This window comes from Microcebus murinus, chromosome 2, assembly GCF_040939455.1.
Source record: "Microcebus murinus isolate Inina chromosome 2, M.murinus_Inina_mat1.0, whole genome shotgun sequence".
NCBI classification, from domain to species: domain Eukaryota; kingdom Metazoa; phylum Chordata; class Mammalia; order Primates; family Cheirogaleidae; genus Microcebus; species Microcebus murinus.
The window spans coordinates 19,131,500-19,151,893 of NC_134105.1; the positions used below are offsets into that span (position 1 = coordinate 19,131,500).

At 50.7% G+C, this 20,394-nt stretch overlaps 2 protein-coding genes across 5 annotated transcripts in view; one reads left to right on the top strand and one right to left on the bottom strand.

The window, feature by feature from the left end:
• On the top strand, positions 1–15,414 carry THEMIS2 (thymocyte selection associated family member 2). 4 transcript variants are annotated; one of them, XR_012913667.1, is made up of 7 exons: positions 1–121; positions 2,425–2,565; positions 5,686–6,096; positions 8,137–9,203; positions 11,160–11,313; positions 11,741–14,081; positions 14,995–15,414. XR_012913667.1 is itself a non-coding variant. In XM_075995615.1 (6 exons), exons 1-6 carry the CDS (start codon positions 28–30, stop codon positions 11,929–11,931), a joined length of 2,058 nt encoding a protein of 685 aa, XP_075851730.1. In that variant the 5' UTR covers positions 1–27; the 3' UTR covers positions 11,932–15,414. The 4 variants fall into 4 exon arrangements, 3 of the variants coding, with proteins under 3 accessions (XP_075851730.1, XP_075851737.1, XP_075851739.1); XM_075995615.1 differs by having other exon boundaries at positions 11,741–15,414; XM_075995624.1 differs by having other exon boundaries at positions 33–121; positions 5,798–6,096; positions 11,741–15,414.
• The window catches only part of RPA2 (replication protein A2), a 17,155-nt gene continuing 10,835 nt past the window's right edge, over positions 14,075–20,394 (bottom strand). Inside the window, exons 7-9 of the mRNA XM_075995628.1 lie at positions 19,513–19,620; positions 19,242–19,336; positions 14,075–14,673 (exon numbers count right to left, since the gene is read on the bottom strand). Of these exons, the coding sequence (XP_075851743.1) occupies positions 14,100–14,673; positions 19,242–19,336; positions 19,513–19,620 (777 nt within the window). The 3' untranslated portion in view covers positions 14,075–14,099. The remainder of the gene's footprint in view (positions 14,674–19,241; positions 19,337–19,512; positions 19,621–20,394) is intronic.

A 20,394-nucleotide genomic window follows, 5' to 3' on the forward strand; every position in this document is an offset into this window, starting at 1 on the left:
AGTCTGCGCACTGCGAGCGGCGGGACCATGGAGGCCGTGCCGCTGCAGGCCTTCGTGCGCGCCCTGGACCCCGCCTCCCTCCCGCGCGTGCTGCGGGTCTGCTCCGGGGTCTACTTCGAGGGTGAGTCGGGGCCGGGCCCCGTGCGAGCGCGCCCCGCAGCGGCCGGGCTCTCCCCAGGGGTGGGGCGCGGGTAGAGGGGCTGCGGGGCGTTGGAAACCGGGGGGGACTGCGCGCCGGGTTCAGATCCCGAAGCCACCACTGGCCAAGCTGAGATTTGGGGCCACCTCTACCCCTCTGGACCTCGGCGTGTGCTTCCGTGGGATGGGGGATCGCTGACCTGCCCCAAGGGGGGTGGCGCGAGGTCGGTGAGTTCGGGCGCGGAAGGTGGCTGCCCCCGAGCGCAGCCGGGTGGAACCGCGTGCGCACGGATGGATCTCCGCCTGTGCGGGCGGCGCGGCCGTGGGGCGCTCTTGATCGCTGCCGTCTCTTGATTCTCAAGTGCCAGAGCTGTCTTCCCATCTCTGTGCCCTCCCACTGCTCCCCACGACCCTTGTCTACACTGCCTGCCTTCAGTCCCTCGTCCCACCTTGGCCCTCTGCCGGCCCATGGGCAGCCTCGACCTGATCAGCTCTTCAGTTCTCAGCTTAAATGGCTCTTCCTCCGGGAAGCCTTCCCGGCTCTCTGTTCCTTGCGCACTGGCACAGCTGCTCCTGCCCACCGCCCCCTGGTTCACAGGGGCGGGTACACGGCAAGGCCACAGTCACCGGTTATTGCCCCAGAGAGCAAGAGGGCTTGACAGGTCGCGGAAGGGAGAGGACGGCAGCGCAGGGGCGGGTGCCGGGACTGCTCTCTGGGGAGTGGGGACGGTCAGGGCGGGGAGGCGGTGGCGGAGAGAGGGAAGTGGGAGCTGCCGGCAGGGGTGCAGGTTCCTTCCTTAGAGCAGACTTAGGCATGAGGGCCCTGCCCTGCCTTGCTTCCCGCTGGAGGAAAACTTGCTCTGCCATGGCAGCTTCCAGCAAAGTGTTGGGGTCCCAGGCGGGGTCCTAGACCAAGGCTGAGACACCCGCAGAGAAGGAGGGGCCCCCACCTCCCAGTTAAGAATCTGACAGATCTGGGTTCAAATTCTGGCTCTACTTCTGGGGGCTTCCTGCAGGCAGGCGCCGGGATCTCCTCGTTCTTCCCCCAGCGCAGGCGCAAGCCCCTCCAAGCCCAGACGTCCCTTGCCTGCCGTCCCTTGCCTGCCGGTGTCACAATACCAGAGTTTCCTCACCCTGCCTGAGCCGGGGTGGGTGGTGGAAGTCAGGGTGATGGTGACCAGAAGGTACTTGACCGGGCATGGGTGTGCAGATGGAGAGAGTGGAGGGCAAATGGCCATGCCGGTGGGGGCCGTGGTGGGCAGGACACTCAGAAACGGTTGTCCCAGTGGTTAAGTGCATATGATTACCCAGTCCTTGTGGGCGACCCACTCAACTTCTCCAGGCCGAGTTTCATTATTTAGGAAATCGAAACTGCCGCCTACCTAAGGGCAGTCATGGGTCTTAAATGCACTGATGCATCTGCAGGCTCAGCACGGCGCCTGGTATATATAGCACCGCAGCTGTGGCTCTCCCAAGTCTGGGAGGCCCACGCCCGATGCAGACAGAACTGTGTTTTATGACCCATGGGCACTGTCCTGGGGAGAAGGCCTCCATCAGTTTCCTGGGGCTGATGTGAAGGGCTCTGCTGGGGCTGCCTGTGGGGTGTCTGGTGGCCTCAAGGCCCCATCCCCTGCCGTCCCCTGTCCTCCGCCGCGGGATGGAGGGCCTGTGCACTGTGTGCGCGAGATCTTCGCTGCGTGCCTGCGTCCTCCACACTGCTTCAGCGCTTTCCTCCGCGACGCGCAGCTGCTGAGCCTTGGCCCCTGGGTCTCACCCTGCCAGGGCCCCCACATTCTCTCCTGTGTTGCCTTTAAAAACGACTCATCTGAAGAAGAAAGCAAGGAGTTAGGAGGGCTGGGTACCCACCCTGGCTCAGGGTGACCTGCAGGGAGCCACTGACCCTCTCCAAGCCTGACTCCGTAGCTGTACAGTAAGGAAGTTGGGAATCACTGGGTTATTTGCTCATTTGTGGATTTAGCAAATGCTCAGACGCCAAGCCCTGTGCTGGCTGCAGTGATGTCGAGATGGATCTGCCCCAGCTGTGAGCGAAGTTTATGAGGCTTGGGAAGCGAGAAAGGCCAGAGAAGTGCACAACAGGGGGCGTAGGGACGGCTGAGGACAGCTGAGCCGGTGGACCCCAGGCAGGGAAAGATGAGGAAGGGCGTTCCGGGCAGCAGGAACAAAGTGTGCAAAGGTGTGGCAGAGCACAGTGTGCTGGGCACAGGACACAGGCTGCCCAGCACTTGGCCCTTGCCCAATAGGGAAACTGAGTCCATGTCTCTGCAGGCTCTGTCTACGAGATCTGTGGGAATGAATGCTGCCTCTCCACAGGGGACCTGATCAAGGTTACCCAGGTTCACCTCCAGAAGGTGGTCTGCGAGAACCCGGGCACGGGTCAGACCATGGAGCTCGCCCCCAACTTCCAGGGTAAGGTGGGCCCCTCCGATGCCCCACATGCCCTGGCACCCTCCACGCCCCTGTGGGCCACTTGTGGGCTTGCCAACCCCAACACTCACTCCCCCCCCTCTGGGTTTGCACTGGAGGCTGTCACATCCACCAGGACCCAGCCTCAAGGCTGGGGATGTCCTCAGAGTGGTCTGACAATGCCGAGCCTGATGCGGTCACACCCTCTCCCTGTCTGTCTCTCTGATCACATCTGCCTGCTCCAGGTCTTTGTCCAGGCGCCTGTCTCTGTGTTCGTTCACACATTCACTCACCAAACATCTGCAGACACCCATGTGTGCTAAGCCTTGGGGGTGGGGGGCTGGACCGTGGGGGCGGGGGGCTCAGGATGAACCAGGCGCAGCCCTCTCCAGCAGGGAGCTTCCAGGCTGGCAGCGAGAGAGCCATAGTAGAAGCAGGCATGAGCTTTAGAGATGGCTCTGGGCAAGAGGAATCTGCTCCAGCAGTTTGTGAAGGCTTCCTGGAGGCAGCTCCTGAGTCACAGGAAAGATCTCAGCGAGAGGGAGTAGCATGCACACATGTGGTGCTGGTGAAACCCCAAGGAGCTCAGCTATCACAGGAGGTGGCCCACGGGCCTGGATCCTGAAGCCAGCAGCCTGCATATGAACCCCAGCTCCTCTGCCGGCTACTCTCTGTGGCCTTGAGCAAGTTCCCGGCACCTCCCTGGGCCTCAGCTTCCTCCTCTGTAATGGCGGGAATTAGGCTTGATGTGAGGAGTAAATGAGTTAGATGGGGACTGGGATGGCTTTTTTTGACATTTTTTTTTTTTTTTTTTTTGAGACAGAGTCTCGCATTGTTGTCCCGGCTAGAGTGAGTGCCGTGGCTCCAGCCTAGCTCACAGCAACCTCAAACTCCTGGGCTGAAGGGATCCTTCTGCCTCAGCCTCCTGAGTAGCTGGGACTACAGGCATGCGCCACCATGCCCGGCTAATTTTTTTTATATATATTAGTTGGCCAATTAATTTCTATTTATAGTAGAGATGGGGTCTTGCTCTTGCTCAGGCTGGTTTCGAAATCCTGACCTGGAGCAATCTGCCCACCTCAGCCTCCCAGAGTGCTAGGATTACAGGCGTGAGCCACCGCGCCTGGCCTTTTTTTTTTTTGGAGACAGAGTCTCACTCTGTCGCCTGGGCTAGAGTGCCGTGGCATCAGCCTAGCTCACAGCAACCTCAGATTCCTGGGCTCAAGCAATCCTCCTGCCTCAGCCTCCTGAGTAGGTGGGACTACAGGCATGCACCACCATGCCCGGCTAATTTTTCTATATTTAGAAGAGAAGAGGTCTCGCTTTTGCTCAGGTTGGTCTCAAACTCCTGAGCTCAAGTAATCCTCCCGCCTTGGCCTCCCAGAGTGCTACGGTTATAGGCATGAGCCACTGCACCCAGCCCCAATGAGGGTTTTTAATAGGGAAGTGATGTATTTTGAGGTTTTTCTTTTTTTTTTTTTGAGACAGAGTCTCACTTTGTTGCCTGGGCTAGAGTGCCGTGGTGTGAGCCTACTCACAGCAACTACAAACTCCTGGGCTCAAGCAATCCTCCTGCCTCAGCCTCCCGAGTAGCTGGGACTATAGGCATGCGCCACCATGCCCGGCTAATTTTTTCTATATATTTTTAATTGTCCAGCTAATTTTTTTTTTTTTTTCCCGAGACAGAGTCTCGAGTTGTTGCCCAGGCTAGAGTGAGTGCTGTGGCATCAGCCTAGCTCACAGCAACCTCAAACTCCTGGGCTCAAGCAATCCTGCTGCCTCAGCCTCCCGAGTAGCTGGGACTACAGGCATGCGCCACCATGCCCGGCTAATTTTTTCTCTATATATTAGTTGGCCAATTAATTTCTTTCTATTTTTAGTAGAGATGGGGTCTCTCTCTTGATCAGGCTGGTCTCGAATCTCTTGAACTCAAATGATGCGCCCAGCTCAGCCTCCCAGAATGCTAGGATTACAGGTGTGAGCCACCACACCTGGCCAGTTTTTCTTTTGAAATAATCAAATTTACAGAAGACTTGCTCGATCTTCTGTTCTTTTATCCAGATGCATCAATTGTTGAACATTTGTTACATTTGTTCTCCCTCTCTACACACATAGTATATATGGCTATGTTGCTATATGTGTACATATGGATAGATTTTTTTCTGAATAATCTGAGAGCAAATTGTAGACATGACACCCCTTTACAACTAAATATGAATCCTAAATACTCTAGTGTGTATCTTCTAAAACCTAGGGCAGTCACTCACAAAACTATAGTTCAATGACCAAATTTAGGAAATTTAATTTTGGTACAATACTATTGTCTAATCTGAAGCTTATATTTGAATTTTACCCTTTGTCCTAATAATGTTCTTTATAGCAGTTTTCCCCTCAATCCAGAATCCAGCCCCAGATTCCAGTCCCAGATCGTGCATCATATTCACTTGTCCTATTTCTTTCTCCTCCTTCTCGCCAGAACAGCCGCTCAGCCTTTCTTTGTCTTGACCTTTTGGAGAGTCCAGACCAGTTTTTGCAGAACGTCCCTCAGCCTGGGTTTGCGGGTGTCCCCTTGATGAGACCTAGGTTGTGGGTTTGGGGCAGGAAACGTGGGAGCAGCTGGACAGCCAGTGTTGGCGGAGGGATGCAGGGGTGAGGGGGGTGGTCAGAGGGGGCTTCGCCCAGTAGCTCCAGGGCTTCTAGTTTGGGAGAGACAGGGCGTGGCCCCAGGGTGGGGACGACAGGTTCTGGATGCGTGGGACTGGAGCAGTGGCCAGGCCTCTGGAGGGAATGGTAAACAGATGACATTAGAGGCAGCTGGGGATCAGGAGGTAGGAAATGTGCGGGTCAGGGGTGCCTGTTGGGTTATGTAGCCCTCTTCTGCTCTCCATGTTTCTGGTCCCTGCCCACCCCCTGCTCTTCACTGACCATTCACACACTGTCACCTTCTGCCCTCTGTGCCCCAGCCCTGTGGTGCAGATGTCCAGATGCAAGCCCACTCTTGACACCGGTCCTGGGGACTCTGGCCGGGTTATCTGCAGGGCCAGCCCAGGGTCTCGACCCAGCCAAGACCTGCCCCACCCTGATGCCCACAGTGACTCTCCCACCCTCTGCTGTCCCCCACAGGCTACTTCACCGCCCTCACCAGCCCCCAGAGCTACAAAACCCTGGAGGAGCTGGTCTCTGCTGCAACTTGGCGCTCCAAGCAGCTGCCCATTTACTTCACGTCCACACACAGGATCATCACGGAGGCCAGGGTGGTGACTGAGGACCAGCTCCTTGTTTTCGAGGCTGTGGAAATGCACCTCAGGACCCGCTGTGCCCGCTGTGTCCTGGGATCGGGACACCAGCAAGTCATCCTACACCTGCCCCTATCCCAGAAGGGGCCCTTCTGGACGTGGGAGCCCAGTGCCCCTCAGACCCTGCTCCAGGTCCTGCAGGACCCGGCCCTGGAGGACCTCGTCCTCACCTGTCCCACGCTGCCCTGGCACTTCCTGGTCCTGAGGCCCCACTATGAGATCCAAGCCATCATGCACAGTGAGTTGCTGGGCAGGTGGGTGAGGCTGGTGGGGAGGGAGAGAGGGGCGCCCGGGCAGCTGCTCTGATTGATGGAAAACACCCCCATTCCCGAGGATAGCCTCGAATTCCAGCTGGCTTGCCAGTATATACACTGAAGTTACTACTGTTTTTTTTTTTCTTTTTCCTGACACCTCTGTGACAGGATAAAGTTATTTTTTTTTTTTTTTTTTTTTGAGACAGAGTCTCGCTTTGTTGCCCAGGCTAGAGTGAGTGCCGTGGCGTCAGCCTCGCTCACAGCAACCTCAAACTCCTGGGCTCGAGTGATCCTTCTGCCTCAGCCTCCCGGGTAGCTGGGACTACAGGCATGCGCCACCATGCCCAGCTAATTTTTTATATATATATCAGTTGGCCAATTAATTTCTTTCTATTTATAGTAGAGACGGGGTCTCGCTCTTGCTCAGGCTGGTTTTGAACTCCTGACCTCGAGCAATCCGCCCGCCTCGGCCTCCCAAGAGCTAGGATTACAGGCGTGAGCCACAGCGCCCGGCCAGGATAAAGTTATTTTTATTGCTGCTCAAATGATCTCAGCTTTGGCTAGTGGGAGCCTCCTTTTTAAGTTGGTTCCTGAACCCTTTTGACCTACCTGTGTGGTGTTGAGCAGATTTTCTTGCTTACGAGTATGAAACGTTTCAGGCTCATCGTGAACGTTTCCACCCCAGAAACTGGTTAGCTCTTTCCCAGGGAGGTCTGGACCATTTTGGTGGGAAATGGTAGTGATATACTACAATCTAGGGGGCCAGAGGTTTTAATGGTGGGCAGGGCTTCGGCGGCTGCCCTGGACAATGGGGCAGTGCAGATATCTGTACACCACTTAGAAGACAAAAGCAGGACAGTGTAAGGACCCCTGTGTGCCCAGCTACTAGCTTCAACCATTTATCAGCTTAGTTGGCACAGAGCAAAATTTCCAACAATGTGACCTGGGGGAAGTCACCGTCCCTGTAAGCCTCAGTGTTCTCATCTGTAAAATGGGGAGACTATTCCCTGCCCTGCCTTCCATGTGGTGTGGATCAAACCACACAGTGGATGGGCTGGTTCTCCTCAAAGTCTTACAGAGCCACCTCCTGAGTTGCTACATCAGGATACTTATCAATGTCCAGAGAGGAAATAAGCTGCCCAAGGTCATTTAGTCAGTGTTTTTCTCAATTTGATTTTATTTCTCTATTTAAATCCAGAAAGCATTTGGAAAGGCAGCCAGTAAAATTACATTCGAAGCTAAATTAAAATTTAAAAAGTGGTTGAACTGATTGGATATTTGATATTAAGGAATTATCAAATAACTATTTAGATACAGTAAGTGCATTGTGGTTATTCTTTTAAAAATTTTTTATTGATAAGTTATCCCCTCTTTTAGCAATCCACACTGCAATAGTCACATGTGTGATTATTCCGATTCAGAATAATCCTGTGGAGGGGAGTGGCTGGAGGTGTGGATGGAAGTAGGTGAGCCGAGAGTTAGATGGTGCAACTGGGCGATGGGCTTATGCGAGTGCGTTATACTGTTATATTTTACAAATGTTTAGAAACATTTTTTTAAAAAAGGTTGAAGGGGCCAGGTGAGGTGGCTCACGCCTATAATCCTAGCAATCTGGAAGGCTGAAGCAGGAGGATCCCTTGAGCTCATGAATTCGAGACCAGCCTGAGCAAGAGCAAGATCCCTTCTCTACAAAACAGAAAAATTAGCTGGGTGTCATGGTACCTGCTGGCACCTGCAGTCCCAGCTACTTGGGAGGCTGAGGCAGGAGGATTGCTTGAGCCCAGAAGTTGGAGGTTGCAGTGAGCTACGGTGATGCCATTGTACTCTACCTAGGGTGACAGAGTGAGATTCTGTCTCTAGAAAAAAGGGTTGAAGGAAAAGAGTGGGTGAGGAATCTGGTACAGTAGGAAAACTCTGGTAGGAAAGGAAAGAAGCCGGCAAGCACAGACCGAGGCTCTGTGGCTGGGGTGGGCAGCCCCCGCTGGGGGGCGAGCGGGGCACCCCTGAACGGCTCCCCTCCACAGTGCGCAGGACCGTCGTCAGGATCCCCTCCACCCTGGAGGTCGACGTGGAGGATGTCACTGCCTCCTCCCAGCACATCCACTTCATCAAACCACTGCTGCTGAGCGAGGTCCTGGCCCAGGGAGGCCCCTACCCCCTGTTTGTGGAGATCCTAGAAGTTCCAGAGGGGCCCCCCATCTTCCTCGGCCCGTGGGTGAGGTCCTTGCACAAAGGCCAGAGGCTCTGCATCCACGGGCTGGCCTCGCCACCCTGGCGGCTCCTGGCCTCAAGCAAGGGCCGGAAGGTGCCCAGACGCTTCATGGTCTCGGGGGCCTACGGGGGCAAGCTGCGGCGGCGGCCAAGGGAGTTCCCCACGGTCTACGACCTCCTGGGTGCTTTCCAGCCCGGCCAGCCGCTCCGGGTGGTGGCCACAAAAGACTGCGAGGGTGAGACGGAGGAGAACCCTGAGTTCACGTCTCTGTCTGTGGGCGACCGGCTGGAGGTGTTGAAGTCTGGCCAGACCCACGGGGCCCAAGGCAGGGACACGGATGTCTTGGTATGCCAGCGGCTGAGTGACCAGACTGGGGAGAAAGACTGTGACGAGGAGGCCGAGTGCCAAGAGCAGGTCGTGCTGCCCCTCTACTTCCCCGGCAGCTTTGTGGAGGAGATGAGCGACAGCCGGCGCTACAGCCTGTCAGATCTGACTGCCCAGTTCCCACTGCCTTGTGAGGTCAAGGTGGTGGCCAAGGACACCAGCCACCCCACTGACCCCCTGGCCTCTTTCCCCGGCCTGCAGCTGGAGGAGAAGATCACAGAACCCTTCCTGGTGGTGAGCCCGGACTCTGAGCCTGGCACGTGCTTCGAGATCCCTCCCCGGTGGCTGGACCTGACTGTCGTGGTGGTTGAGGGGCAGCCAGGCTGGCCAGCTGGGCCCCTCCCTGTGGCCACAGTGGAGGAGCTGACGGACGCCTTCTACTATCACCTTCGGAAGTTACCAGCCTGTGGGATCCAACGCCCCCCGCCCAGACCTCCCAAAAGTCAGGGCCTCAGCAGGCAGAGGACACAGAGCAGCGACCATGGAGGTGTCAAGGTACCATATAACAGAAGTGGGCAGGGAGGGGCCACCTGTCGGGATCATTGTCATATTTCTCTTGCCATCGGGTGGAGCTTGCAGTTTGTAAACTGGCATGCTTTGTACCTGTTACTCTTACTTGATCCTCATGATCCTGAGGTTGGTGTGATTATCCACATTGTATGACTGAGAAAAGAGGACAGAAAGACCCCGAGACTCGCCCAGGGTCCCAGTTAGAAAGTGGGAGGCCTGAACTTGAGCATAAACACTCCAGGTTTGTGTGCTCTTCCTCTCTGCTACCCCTGCTGTCACTCCTCAGTTCAAGCTGCATCGTTTTTCACCTGAACTGCCTCTCAGAGCTGTCAGGACGGCCTTCTAAATCCTTCCCTGGTCACTGATGGCCTTGGCTCCATTGTCTAGAACATTCTGTCACTTCCCATTGCTGGAGGATAATGCAAACCTCTTAACGGGCATCCAGGGTTCTTTATAAGCCGACTCCAGTGTCACCTTCCGGGCCCGTCTCCCGCCACCCATTCTGCGGTCCCTGCTGCAGCCTGAAAAGCTCCCTCAGGGAGCCAGGACTCGGCTGACTAGGCCGCCTGCCAGCAACATCCTTCCCGCTGCAGGCCCGCAGCCTGGGGAGGCTTGGATTCCCCCTTCGGCAAGGACAGTCCTGCCCCTCTTCTGTACTTCCTTCTACTGCACATTGCCATTTGCAGTTAGTCTTGTCACTTGAGTGGCTTTCTCTGGCTAGAGAGTTTGGTGGGGACAGGGCCTCACCGACTCCAAGGCCCGTGAGACCTGCTGAACGGACCAGTGGGGATCACAGACGAGGGGCAGAGCAGCTTGCGTCCTGTCCCGTTCACCCGCTCTGCAGCCTGTGCAAGCAGCTCCTTCTCCAAGCACCTGCGTTCTCTCTAGTAAACCTGAGATGGTGTCACCAACAGTGCTCTTTCCTTAGCTGCGTCCTGTCGGGAGCTTACTCTGTGGCAGGTCCTGACACGCACTGTCCCACCAGTTCACACAGCACCTCTGAGGTGGACGCATATATTCTTTTTGCAGTTGAGAAAACAAGAGGCTCAGAGGGGTGAGGCGGTTTACCTGAGATCACGTGGCCAGCACGTGGTGGGGCTGGGATTTGAGATCGGGTCTGACCACACAGGCGGAGACCTGACTGCTGTGCTCGGCTACCGGTGGGAGGGCCGCGCCGGATAAAAAGTACTTGGGACACTGCAACACACATACTGTTTCCGGGTCTTGAGTGACTCGCATTTGGTACGTGGGGGTGGTGGCAGGAAGGCCGTGGAAGCTGCAGGGTGAATCCTGAGTGAGGAAGGGCTCCTGTGTGTGGCGGGGGTGGGGCAGTCATTTCTGGACACGAGCTAGAGTGGGACACCTGGAACACGGGCTGGTGACGGCGCTGGGAAGGGCACACCACAAGGAATTGAGAGGCCTCAGCCCGAGTCTCAGCTGCTGAGGGAGGGACTTCAGGCCCAGTCACTGCTGTTGCCCCTGAACCAGTAACTTTTCCTCTCTGGGCCACCGTATCCTCCAATGCTGAGCGGGGAGCAGGGCCATTTGCTCTGCATGGCATGGCCCGCTGCAGACACCACTGGCCTTTGGGCTCTCAGACGTGGTTCTGGGTCCAAACCTTGGCCTGAGGTATCTCCACTTTGCTTTTTCCCCTTCAGCAAGAGAATTAAAGGACACTGACCATGCCCCTCAGTGGAGAATCCCAGGGACACCTGTCTCCAGTCCCCAACCCTATCCTCACCTCTCGCCCGGACCCTCTTCTCCCTTGCCTGGAATATTTTATGTGCTTCTAGCAAAAATACCTGGGTCCCAAGGGACCCTGCCCTGAAAAGGAAGTAGAGACAGAAGCAGAGGAAGTGACATTTACATGAATTACATTTCATGGACTGTACTTCCCCATTTCTTGGGACTCTGCTGACTTCTGCTCTTTTTCTCCCAAAGTCTTCTCAAGTCTTAGAACTGCAGGAACCCCATCTGCTGCCCCAAACCAAGGTGAAGACCTTGCCAGAGTTCACCAAGGGCAGCTTGAGTATGTACAGCAAGATTCCTGCCAACAAGGGCCTCAGGCCTACCAAGTCCAAAACGCAGGACACAGGTGAGTCCTCGCTGGCCCCTCTCACCCTTGGCCTTGCTTCTCCCCTCCCACCTGGCTCCTTTGCTGCTGCTTTTGCCTCTGATGGTCCTGCCCATGGACAGACCCCTCTGTGGTCCCTGTCTGAAGGACAGGCCTATATAGGCTGGGCTCAGGCGGAAAGGTCCCTACTGTCTCTCTCCCATGGGCTCCAGAGCCCTGGCAAGGAAAATGAGTTCAGTCCCCGACACACTACCTCCCTGCAGCATACAGGACAACGAAGCGGTTACAAAATGTTGAAACAGAACAAATAGTGGTTTCTGGCCTAGCAAAGACCTTAGAGCATCTAGGCCAATTCCTTCCTTATACAGGTGAGGAAACTACACCCTAAAGAGAGGAAGGAACTTGCCTAAGCCAGAGATCCTCATTGACTTTTTGTTTGTTTTTGCAGAGATCCAGTCTTGCTGTGCTGCCCAGCCTGGTCTCAAACTCCTGGCCTCAAGCTATCCTCCTGCCCCGGCCTCCCAAAGTGCTGGAATTACAGGCATGAGCCACTGTGCCCAGGCCCTCATTGACTCTTTTGCAGACGATGATGACCATGATTATGAAGAAGTGGTTGAGCACTTTCAGAAAACCCTCTAGGTGCCAGAGGAACCATGCTCTTCCTAACTGCTGTTTCTCAGGGAATCTGAGATACCAGCCAATCCTTACAAGCCTCTAAAAGACCTTGGAAGGTCTTGCAGAAATCAGACTGCAGACAGGGAATGGCTTTGTGGGGACTGATTTGAAATGGGATGGCTTACTTTGGGTTCTAGGCTGAGGGCTGGCTTATCTGGGCCCGGCGTGCCCTCCGCCCGAGCTTTGGTATCCAGAGGAGCGAGCTGGGTTCCACTGAATCCTGCACCCTGACCAGTGGTCCCACGGGCTGGTGCAGAGAGGAATCAAAGAGGCCACCAACCTTGATGATGGCAGCATAGTGCCAACTGCCTCTTGGTAAAGGGGATTCCGTCCTGATCACACTGCACTGACAGACTTTTTAAAATGTTTGCCACCCCCTTCCCTCCCTTGTGCTCCCACCCACCAGGCTCTAAGCACCTGAGAGACCAGAACTGTGTCTTCCTCATCTCTGTAGCACTTATCACGTGGGGGCTGTATGAATGAATGTGGAAACCTCACTTCAGGAGCAGATTATTAGGACCTTGTCTCCCCCAAAGCTGGTAGTGAAATGAGGGGAGCCAGTTCCAGACTTTTATGGAGATCTGAGGCTGTGAAAAACTGGCAGGTGGGGCTAAAATATTGTGACAGTTGTGATTATCCAAGATTACTTCATTTAAAAACCACAGAATAAAAATGACATCACCAGGTGCAGTAGTGTGTACCTGTGGTCCTAGCTACCTGAGAGGTTGAGGTGGGAGGATGGCTTGAGCCCAGGAGTTCAAGACCAGCCTGGACAACATCACCTCAAAAAATTAAAATAAATAGGTCTATGTTGCTTAGTTCCCAAATATTTAGGGCTTTTCCAGATATTAAAAAGAAAGAGAAAATTTGAGCTTCTATATAACAACAGGTGTCATTTATTATGTTCTGCCTATGTGCCAGACCCTTTACAGACCATATCCAAATCTTCAACTTCCTGGGGTAGACAATGGGCTGATTTTAAAGATTGGGAAATAGAGCTGGGTGAGGTGACTCACACCTATAATCCTAGCACTCTGGGAGGCCTAGGTGGGAGGATTGCTTGAGCTCAGGAGTTCAAGACCAGGATGTGCAAGGTCTGTCTCTACTAAAAATAGAAAAGTTAGCTGAGTATGGTGGTACACACCTGTAGTCCCAGCTACTCGGGTGGCTGAGGCAGGAATTTGAGCCTGCTTGAGCCCAGGAGTTTCAGATTGCAGTGAGCTAGGATGATGCCACAGTACTCTAGCTAGCCTCGCTGACAGAGTGAAACTCTGTCATAAAAAAAAATAAAAAATAAAAAAAGATTGGGAAATAGGGTGAGTGGTCAAGGACCTCAAGTGACTAACTAGCGGTGAAGGGTGAGGACTTGGAAATCATGGGACTGGGGGAGGATCCCAGCTCGCCACCCTCCTGCTGGGACTATGAGCAAGTTATTTTAACCTCTCTAAGCTTCAGTTTCTTGACATGTCAAATGAAACTAGTAAGTTATCTACCTCACAAGATTGTTTTAAAGATCAAATGAGATAATCTTTGTAAAGCATTTAGCACAGTGCCTAGCACATAGTAAACACTCAATAAACATGTTAGTAGCATTATTGACCAAGATCCTGTAGCTATAGCCTAAACTCTTTCCACACCTCTACAATGTCTCCTAGTCATGGAATTCATCCCAGTGTTTAAAACATATCATTTTCCTAGACTGTAGAGACAGAGTATACTCACTGGAAAGCCTGTCTAGTTTAGTGGCAAACAGAACAGATACAAGCTTTTGTCTATGTAGAGGCTAACTCAGCTTCCAAGGTCAGTCTAGGCCTGTTCAGTGGTGAGGCAAGACTATGGGCTACATTTCCTGGAAGTGGTGGGGCTTTGGTTTGTGGGTGATACAGTCATAGAACTAAATACCACAGTCAGCAGAGAATATAGGAGACAGATAAACGGATGATCTAAGTCTCCAGCTGAGGTGGGAGCTGAAAGAGGGTCAGATTTCTAACTCCTGGTTTCTAGGCGCTGCATCTGGGTGTGTCCTGCCTTTGCCTAACATCTCTCTGAGCTGCCTGGACCCTCTGCATTCCCCAGGCCTCGGGGCCCCCAAACTCCAGGATGGAGTTCTCCAGGTAACTACTGAGTGGGTCCTACAGGCTGCTGGGCCAGGCTCCAGTATCTGGCACCCCATCCTCACCTGCGCACCAGTTCCCACACCCTCCTCCAGAGAGCTCAATCCACACTGCACGGGAGGACCTTGAGAAAGACAGTAGGGAGAAGGAAGACTGTAGGGAGAAGGAATGAGCAAGACAGTGAAGGTTCCTTCCTCCTTGACACAGGACAATGGGCAAAAGGCCACTGATTTTCACTTCCACATTTGCATTTAATCTTGACACAAAACTGAGCAAGAGGAGCAACGAAGCCACAAAGAGGGACAGGAGAGAGGGTACCAGTTCCTGCAAAGTGGGCTTTCTGAGTAGCCAAGTGCTGCAGTGAGAAGCAATAATCTTAGAGCAGCAAAAGCTGGGCTTGAAAGTATGATTAAAAACCACACTGTGAATGTGGGGATTGGCAGGGAATGGACCAGAGGCGATACTACCCTCAGGGCATTTTTGTTTAGGCCACTTGGCAGTGGGGAGGGTGATATAACAGGGTTTGGGATTCCCCCAGCAGTGGGCTCCAAAATGAGCAGCACAGACTCCAGGGAGTACACAAGATGAGCCACTGGGAAACAAAAAATAATTGTTAGTACATCCCTTCGTACTTATTTTTAATATTCTTTTTCATTTCTATTTTAGAATGTTTTAAAATGTATATAACATATTAATAGAATAATAGATATAAATAATTGCTAAACAAATGAATATAAACTGGGGAAGCGTGCTCAAATATTTTTTATCAATGAATTTTGAATTTCCCCCAACTGCATTTTTAAAAACAAATCGTACTAATCCACATCAGACGCTAATTCTTATTGGCCTTTCTCTAGTTAAACCTGGTAAGTACTGTTTCCCAAGGAGACTCATTTCCCACCTGTGTATCTAGAGAAAGATTCTCCTACGAGCAGGCTGAGTCCATTGCTGGGCTGTTGATACTGGAGGTTCCTATGGACTTGGATCATATGCTGTCTCAACAATGTGCCAAGAGAACATTACATGTGACATACCAGGTGGCCACATAAATGCCCAGGATGCAAGTTCCTCCTACCCAAGCAGAGCAGCAGCTCCATGATGGCTGTGGCTTGATCCTGCGGAGGAGCTTCCTGCCTGTGCTCAGAAATCACACAGCTCCCACGAGGCCATGGACATGCCGGGAATCCAGTACCACCAAACAGCTGCTCTGTGCTACTACGAATGCTGAACTAGCAAGCCCTGTGCTACAAATCATTTTGTGCTTTATATATTCCTAGTGGCTAACCAATGGGTTGACATGGTATGTATCCAATAAACACTGAATTAACAAGAAGTTTTTGGCCAGGTGCAGTGGCTCATGCCTGTAATCCTAGCTAGCACTCTAGGAGACCAAAGTGGGAGGATTGCTTGAGGTCAGGAGTTTGAGACCAGCCTCAGCAAGAGTGAGACCTCCGTCTCTACTAAAAATAGAAAAAAATTAGCCAGGCGTGGTGGTGCATGCCTGTAGTCCCAGCTACTCCAGAGGCTGAGGCAAGAGGATCACTTAAGTCCAGGAGTTTTAGGTTGCTGTGAGCTAAGCTGATACCACAGCACTCTAGCCCAGGCAACAAAGTGAGACTGTTTAAAAAAAAACAAAACACCAAGCAGTTTTTACTTGCTAAGTCATCATCTGATTCTATTAAAAGAAGAGACTTCAACCTAGAACTACTGCTATTACTTCACCCATTTGAGGGCCTGATAACTAGAAAGAGAAGTCTACCACTCATAAAAGTATCCTATCATGCATTCCTAATTCAAATATATGATTTTACCTGTTGTTAGCCACTGTTCTTTCTTTGAGGAAATAACCAAAAATGGACACACTTGCAAATGAACATACTGGTTGACGGATTTTTAAGATCTGCATAGCTCCCCAGATGGAACTATTCTGTATGTATAGAAAATAACAGCCAGATATTGTTCACTGTTAGAAACCAAGAGGGCGGAGCCTTCACACAGGTGCAAAATCTCATTTAGAAAAACAGTAAAAGCAGATATAGAATTCTTTTGCATGTTACACTTCATTAGCTTCATAACTGGTTCTTCCATTTAAAATGTAGCTTACTTTCTGGAGTTGTCAAAAACATCTCTGGGGCCAGGTGTGGTGGCTCACATCTGTAATCCTTGCACTCTGGGAAGCTTAAGTGGGAGGAGTGCTTGAGGCCAGGAGTTCGAGACCAGCCTGAATAACAGGAGACAGCCTGAATAACAGTGAGACCCTCATCTCTACAAAAAATAGAAAAATTGGCCAGGCATGGTGGCATGTGCCTATAGTCCCAGCTAATCCGGAGATGAAAGCAGGACAATCACTTGAGCCCATGAGTCCATGAGGTTGAGGTGAGCCGCTTCATTCTAGCCTGGGCAACAGAGTAAGACCCTGTCTCAAAAAGAATTAAAAAAAGAAAAGAAAACAAAAAACAAAAAACCAAACCCATCTCTGAACAAGTTTCCTCTCTTAAGAAACAGAGCTGATCAAGTTGCCCAAAAAATAGCCACAGACTTTTGCAAAGTCTCCTCTTGGTCAAATGGTAGATATTCAATTCAGTTACATGATCACACACTGCTAAAGATTCAACGTAAAGGTCCATTTTATAATCCATTACAGACTTAAATTTATTCAATCTTCACAATAACCTATGAAGAAATAACACTGTTTTCTCTTCATAAATGAGGAAATGGAGGCTCTCAGAGCTCACATGAGCTGCTCCAGATCCCAACTAAAAAGTGGGAGCACCAGGATTCAAATCCAAGGTTCACCACCCCACACTGCCTCAGATGGTAAAGTAGTAATTAAACCGGCTTAGGAAGAAAGATGAGAACATTTTTACAAGTAACTGCAATAGAACTATTTTATTAAACATGAATGTACATACTTTGTACAAAATTCAGTAATACTTATTCTTCTTCTTCTCAGCCCCTCGAGGCCACCACTACAGACCCTCATCTTCTTATAAACACACTGTCATGACAAGCAGGTGAAGGAAAGTGCAATTCTGAAAATAATGCCACATAACCAAAGTAGGAGACAAAAACAGGCAGAGGCCAGTGGGTTTGTTGGCTAGTGCTCTACTCACAGGCCCGAGTCCTGCTTATCTTCTTTCAGCAGAAAACCTTTTAGGAATAGAAACTCCCGAGCATTATTTGAGTACTCTCTTGGTAGCATACTTCTTCCAATTCCTTCTATCCTGATGTTGTAACTAGCTTACTTGTAACTTCTTCAAGAAATTCCACCCTGGATTATATCCCTGTCAGTTGCCCATAGCCCTTTGAGCTTCAAAACAAACAACAAAACTATAGAAGAGCAGTAAGTTTCATTAGCTGAGGCCTTTTACAGATGAAACCTACTTCCTAGAAGTCACCTGGCCAATATATATGCACAGCTGGAGACAACAGACTGTGAAAATAGGTCCAGCTGGAAAACAGATACCCAATTTAGATCTAGTTATTCTGCATCTGTGGATTTGAAGTGATCATCATCCACGGTAGAATAGATGTGTCCCTCATTGCTCAGAAAATCCACAGCTTGCCTAGAAAGAAAGAAAAAAAGTTCATTTTCAAACCAATGCAAAAGGAAACTGCCTTCTGGATATGGCCAAATATGCAAACTTCACTTATTTCCAACTCTTATATCTTTTTTTTTTTTTTTTGGAGACAGAGTCTCACTCTGTTGCCCCGGCTAGAGTGCCATGGCATCAGCTTAGCTCACAGCAACCTCAAACTCCTGGGCTCAGGTGATCCTTCTGCCTCAGCCTCCCAAGTAGTTGGGACTACAGGCATGTGCCACCATGCCCAGCCAATATTTTTCTATATAATTTTAGTTGGCCAATTAATTTCTATTTTTAGTAGACACAGGGTCTCACTCTTGCTCAGGCTGGTCTTGAACTCCTGAGCTCAAACGATCCTCCTGCCTTGGCCTCCCAGAGTGCTAGGATTACAGGCGTGAGCCATCGTGCCCAGCCAACAACCCTTATATCTTAGCTAAGAATTCACAACCATTTTGCTCATAGAAGGCTTTCAGGGAGAAATGCCAGTAAAACTGCAAAACTACGATTATCCATGGAGATAATGGCTATTAGGACTACCTTGGATCCTTCTCCCAAATTGTATAAGGGAAATAAAAATAAAAAATAAAATAAAATAGGGCCTCACTTAAATACCAGCCTAAGCAGAGCGAGACAAGGATCTGAAGCTGTAGTCAAGCTTGCACATAAAATCTCCTAGTATAAACAGCTGTCTTTAAAAGTCCTCCCCTTTCTGCCCACACACTGAAATCCTCTTACTCCCTGTCTGAGAAGTAAAGGAAAGGTCTTTCCAGAAATAATACAACACCTTCAAACCCTCCAAGGCCCTCTTATTTAATAACAGCCACAATCTATACAGCACCTACAAAGTGACAGCGATTCTGTACCCTTTCATCACAGCAACTCTGAGAGAAGGAAAGGAAATGGAATTAGACCTGAGCATTTCTTTTCTTTCTCTAGAATATCAATTTTTTTTTTTGAGACAGAGTCTCACTCTGTTGCCTGGGCTAGAGTGCCATGGCGTCAGCCTAGCTCACAGCAACATCAAACTTGTGAGCTCAAGTGATCCTCCTGGCCTCAGCCTCCTAGAGTGCTAAGAATTACAGGTGTGAGCCACCTTACCCAGACTCCTTTTTTTATTTTTCCACAGCTGAACAATTTCCTTTCTGTCAATAAGGTTGTAGTTAACCTTTTTACTTTTATTTTTTTTTTTGAGACAGGATCTCATTTTGTTGCCCAGGCTAGAGTGAGTGCCGTGGCGTCAGCCTAGCTCACAGCAACCTCAATCTCCTGGGCTCAAGTGATCCTACTGCCTCAGCCTCCCCAGTAGCTGGGACTATAGGCATGCGCCACCATGTCTGGCTAATTTTTTGTATATATATTTTTAGTTGGCCAATTAATTTCTTTCTATTTATAGTAGAGATGGGGTCCCGCTCACGCTGGTTTCGAACTCCTGACCTTGAGCAATCCACCCGCCTCGGCCTCCCAGAGTCCTAGGATTACAGGCGTGAGCCACCATGCCTGGTGCTTTTTACTTTTTGAACTCACTTCTCACCTGGTACAATTCTGGAGCCCTACCTCACAGAAATCAAATACTCACTTGATTGAGGCTACAGACATATGTTTGAGTTGGTTCTTGAGATCATGAAAGTTCAATCCTTCAGGTCTTGGGCAAGCCTTAATCAAATTCAGCACCTGAAGATTCAAACCAGAAAGATTTTAGCAACTACTTTGAATCAGCTTCCTCTTGTAAACCTGAGTCCGTTTATAAGAAAGAAGTGAGCCAGGTAGTTAGCCTCAGATCATTAAGGAGGTAATCAAATTTAAGATTGTCTGTTTCACATTTGTGCAGCCACTCAGGTGGAGTTTACCTGGTTTTGGCCAACAGTGAGGCCATTTGCTGGCATGAAGCTAGTCCCACCAAAGTTCCCTGCTTCACTCATTCCTGGGTTGCTGATAGGTGCTCTCCCTGCTGGGGGCTGAAGTAAGAAATAAATTCACAACATTAGAAAATCTACCAAGTTAAATACAGTCTTTACTATTTCAAATAGCTTGTTAATAAGCAGCTTCTAAGAAACAATTTAAGCAAAGTTTTCCCAATAACAACTGCTTACATTGGAAGGGACAGATATTACCAAATGAGTATTTCATAGGAAAGTAAAGTAACCCTCTGAAGCACATAATATCAAAAAGAGAGAAAGATACTCTTGGTTCCTCTTCTTTGTGATGTCAGAGGAACCAGAGGAAAGAAAGGTAGAGAGAAGAAAATTACCCAGAGGTCTGCTATAATGGTATCAGGCATTCATGGATTGTCAATAAGGCATGAAGCGTGGTGGAGAAAAAAGGAGACACAGTCTCCATCATCCTCTCTATTTCTTTTTTACCACCAAATTTCTTAAAATAGTCACCATTTTCATTTCCTTTCTCCTTAGTCACCCCTCAGTCCACCACTATTTGGATTCTCCCCAAATATACCTTTGAAAGTGTTCTCACCAAAGTCACCAATGACTTTTTTTTTTTTTGAGACAGAGTCTCACTCTGTTGCCCATGCTAGAGTGCTGTAGGGTCAGCCTAGTTCACAGCAACCTCAAACTCCTGGGCTCAAGCAATCCTGCTGCCTCAGCCTCCCGAGTAGCTGGGACTACAGGCATGCGCCACCATGCCCGGCCTAATTTTTTCTATATATTTTTAGTTGGCCAATTAATTTCTTTCTATTTTTAGTAGAGACGGGGTCTCACTCTTGCTTAGGCTGG

Coding starts and splice junctions, on each gene's coding strand:
- THEMIS2 (XM_075995615.1), top strand. CDS start 28: ATGGAGGCCGTGCCGCTGCAGGCCTTCGTGCGCGCCCTGGACCCCGCC. Junction 122..2,424: donor CTCCGGGGTCTACTTCGAGG/GTGAGTCGGGGC, acceptor ATGTCTCTGCAG/GCTCTGTCTACGAGATCTGT. Junction 2,566..5,685: donor GCTCGCCCCCAACTTCCAGG/GTAAGGTGGGCC, acceptor TGTCCCCCACAG/GCTACTTCACCGCCCTCACC.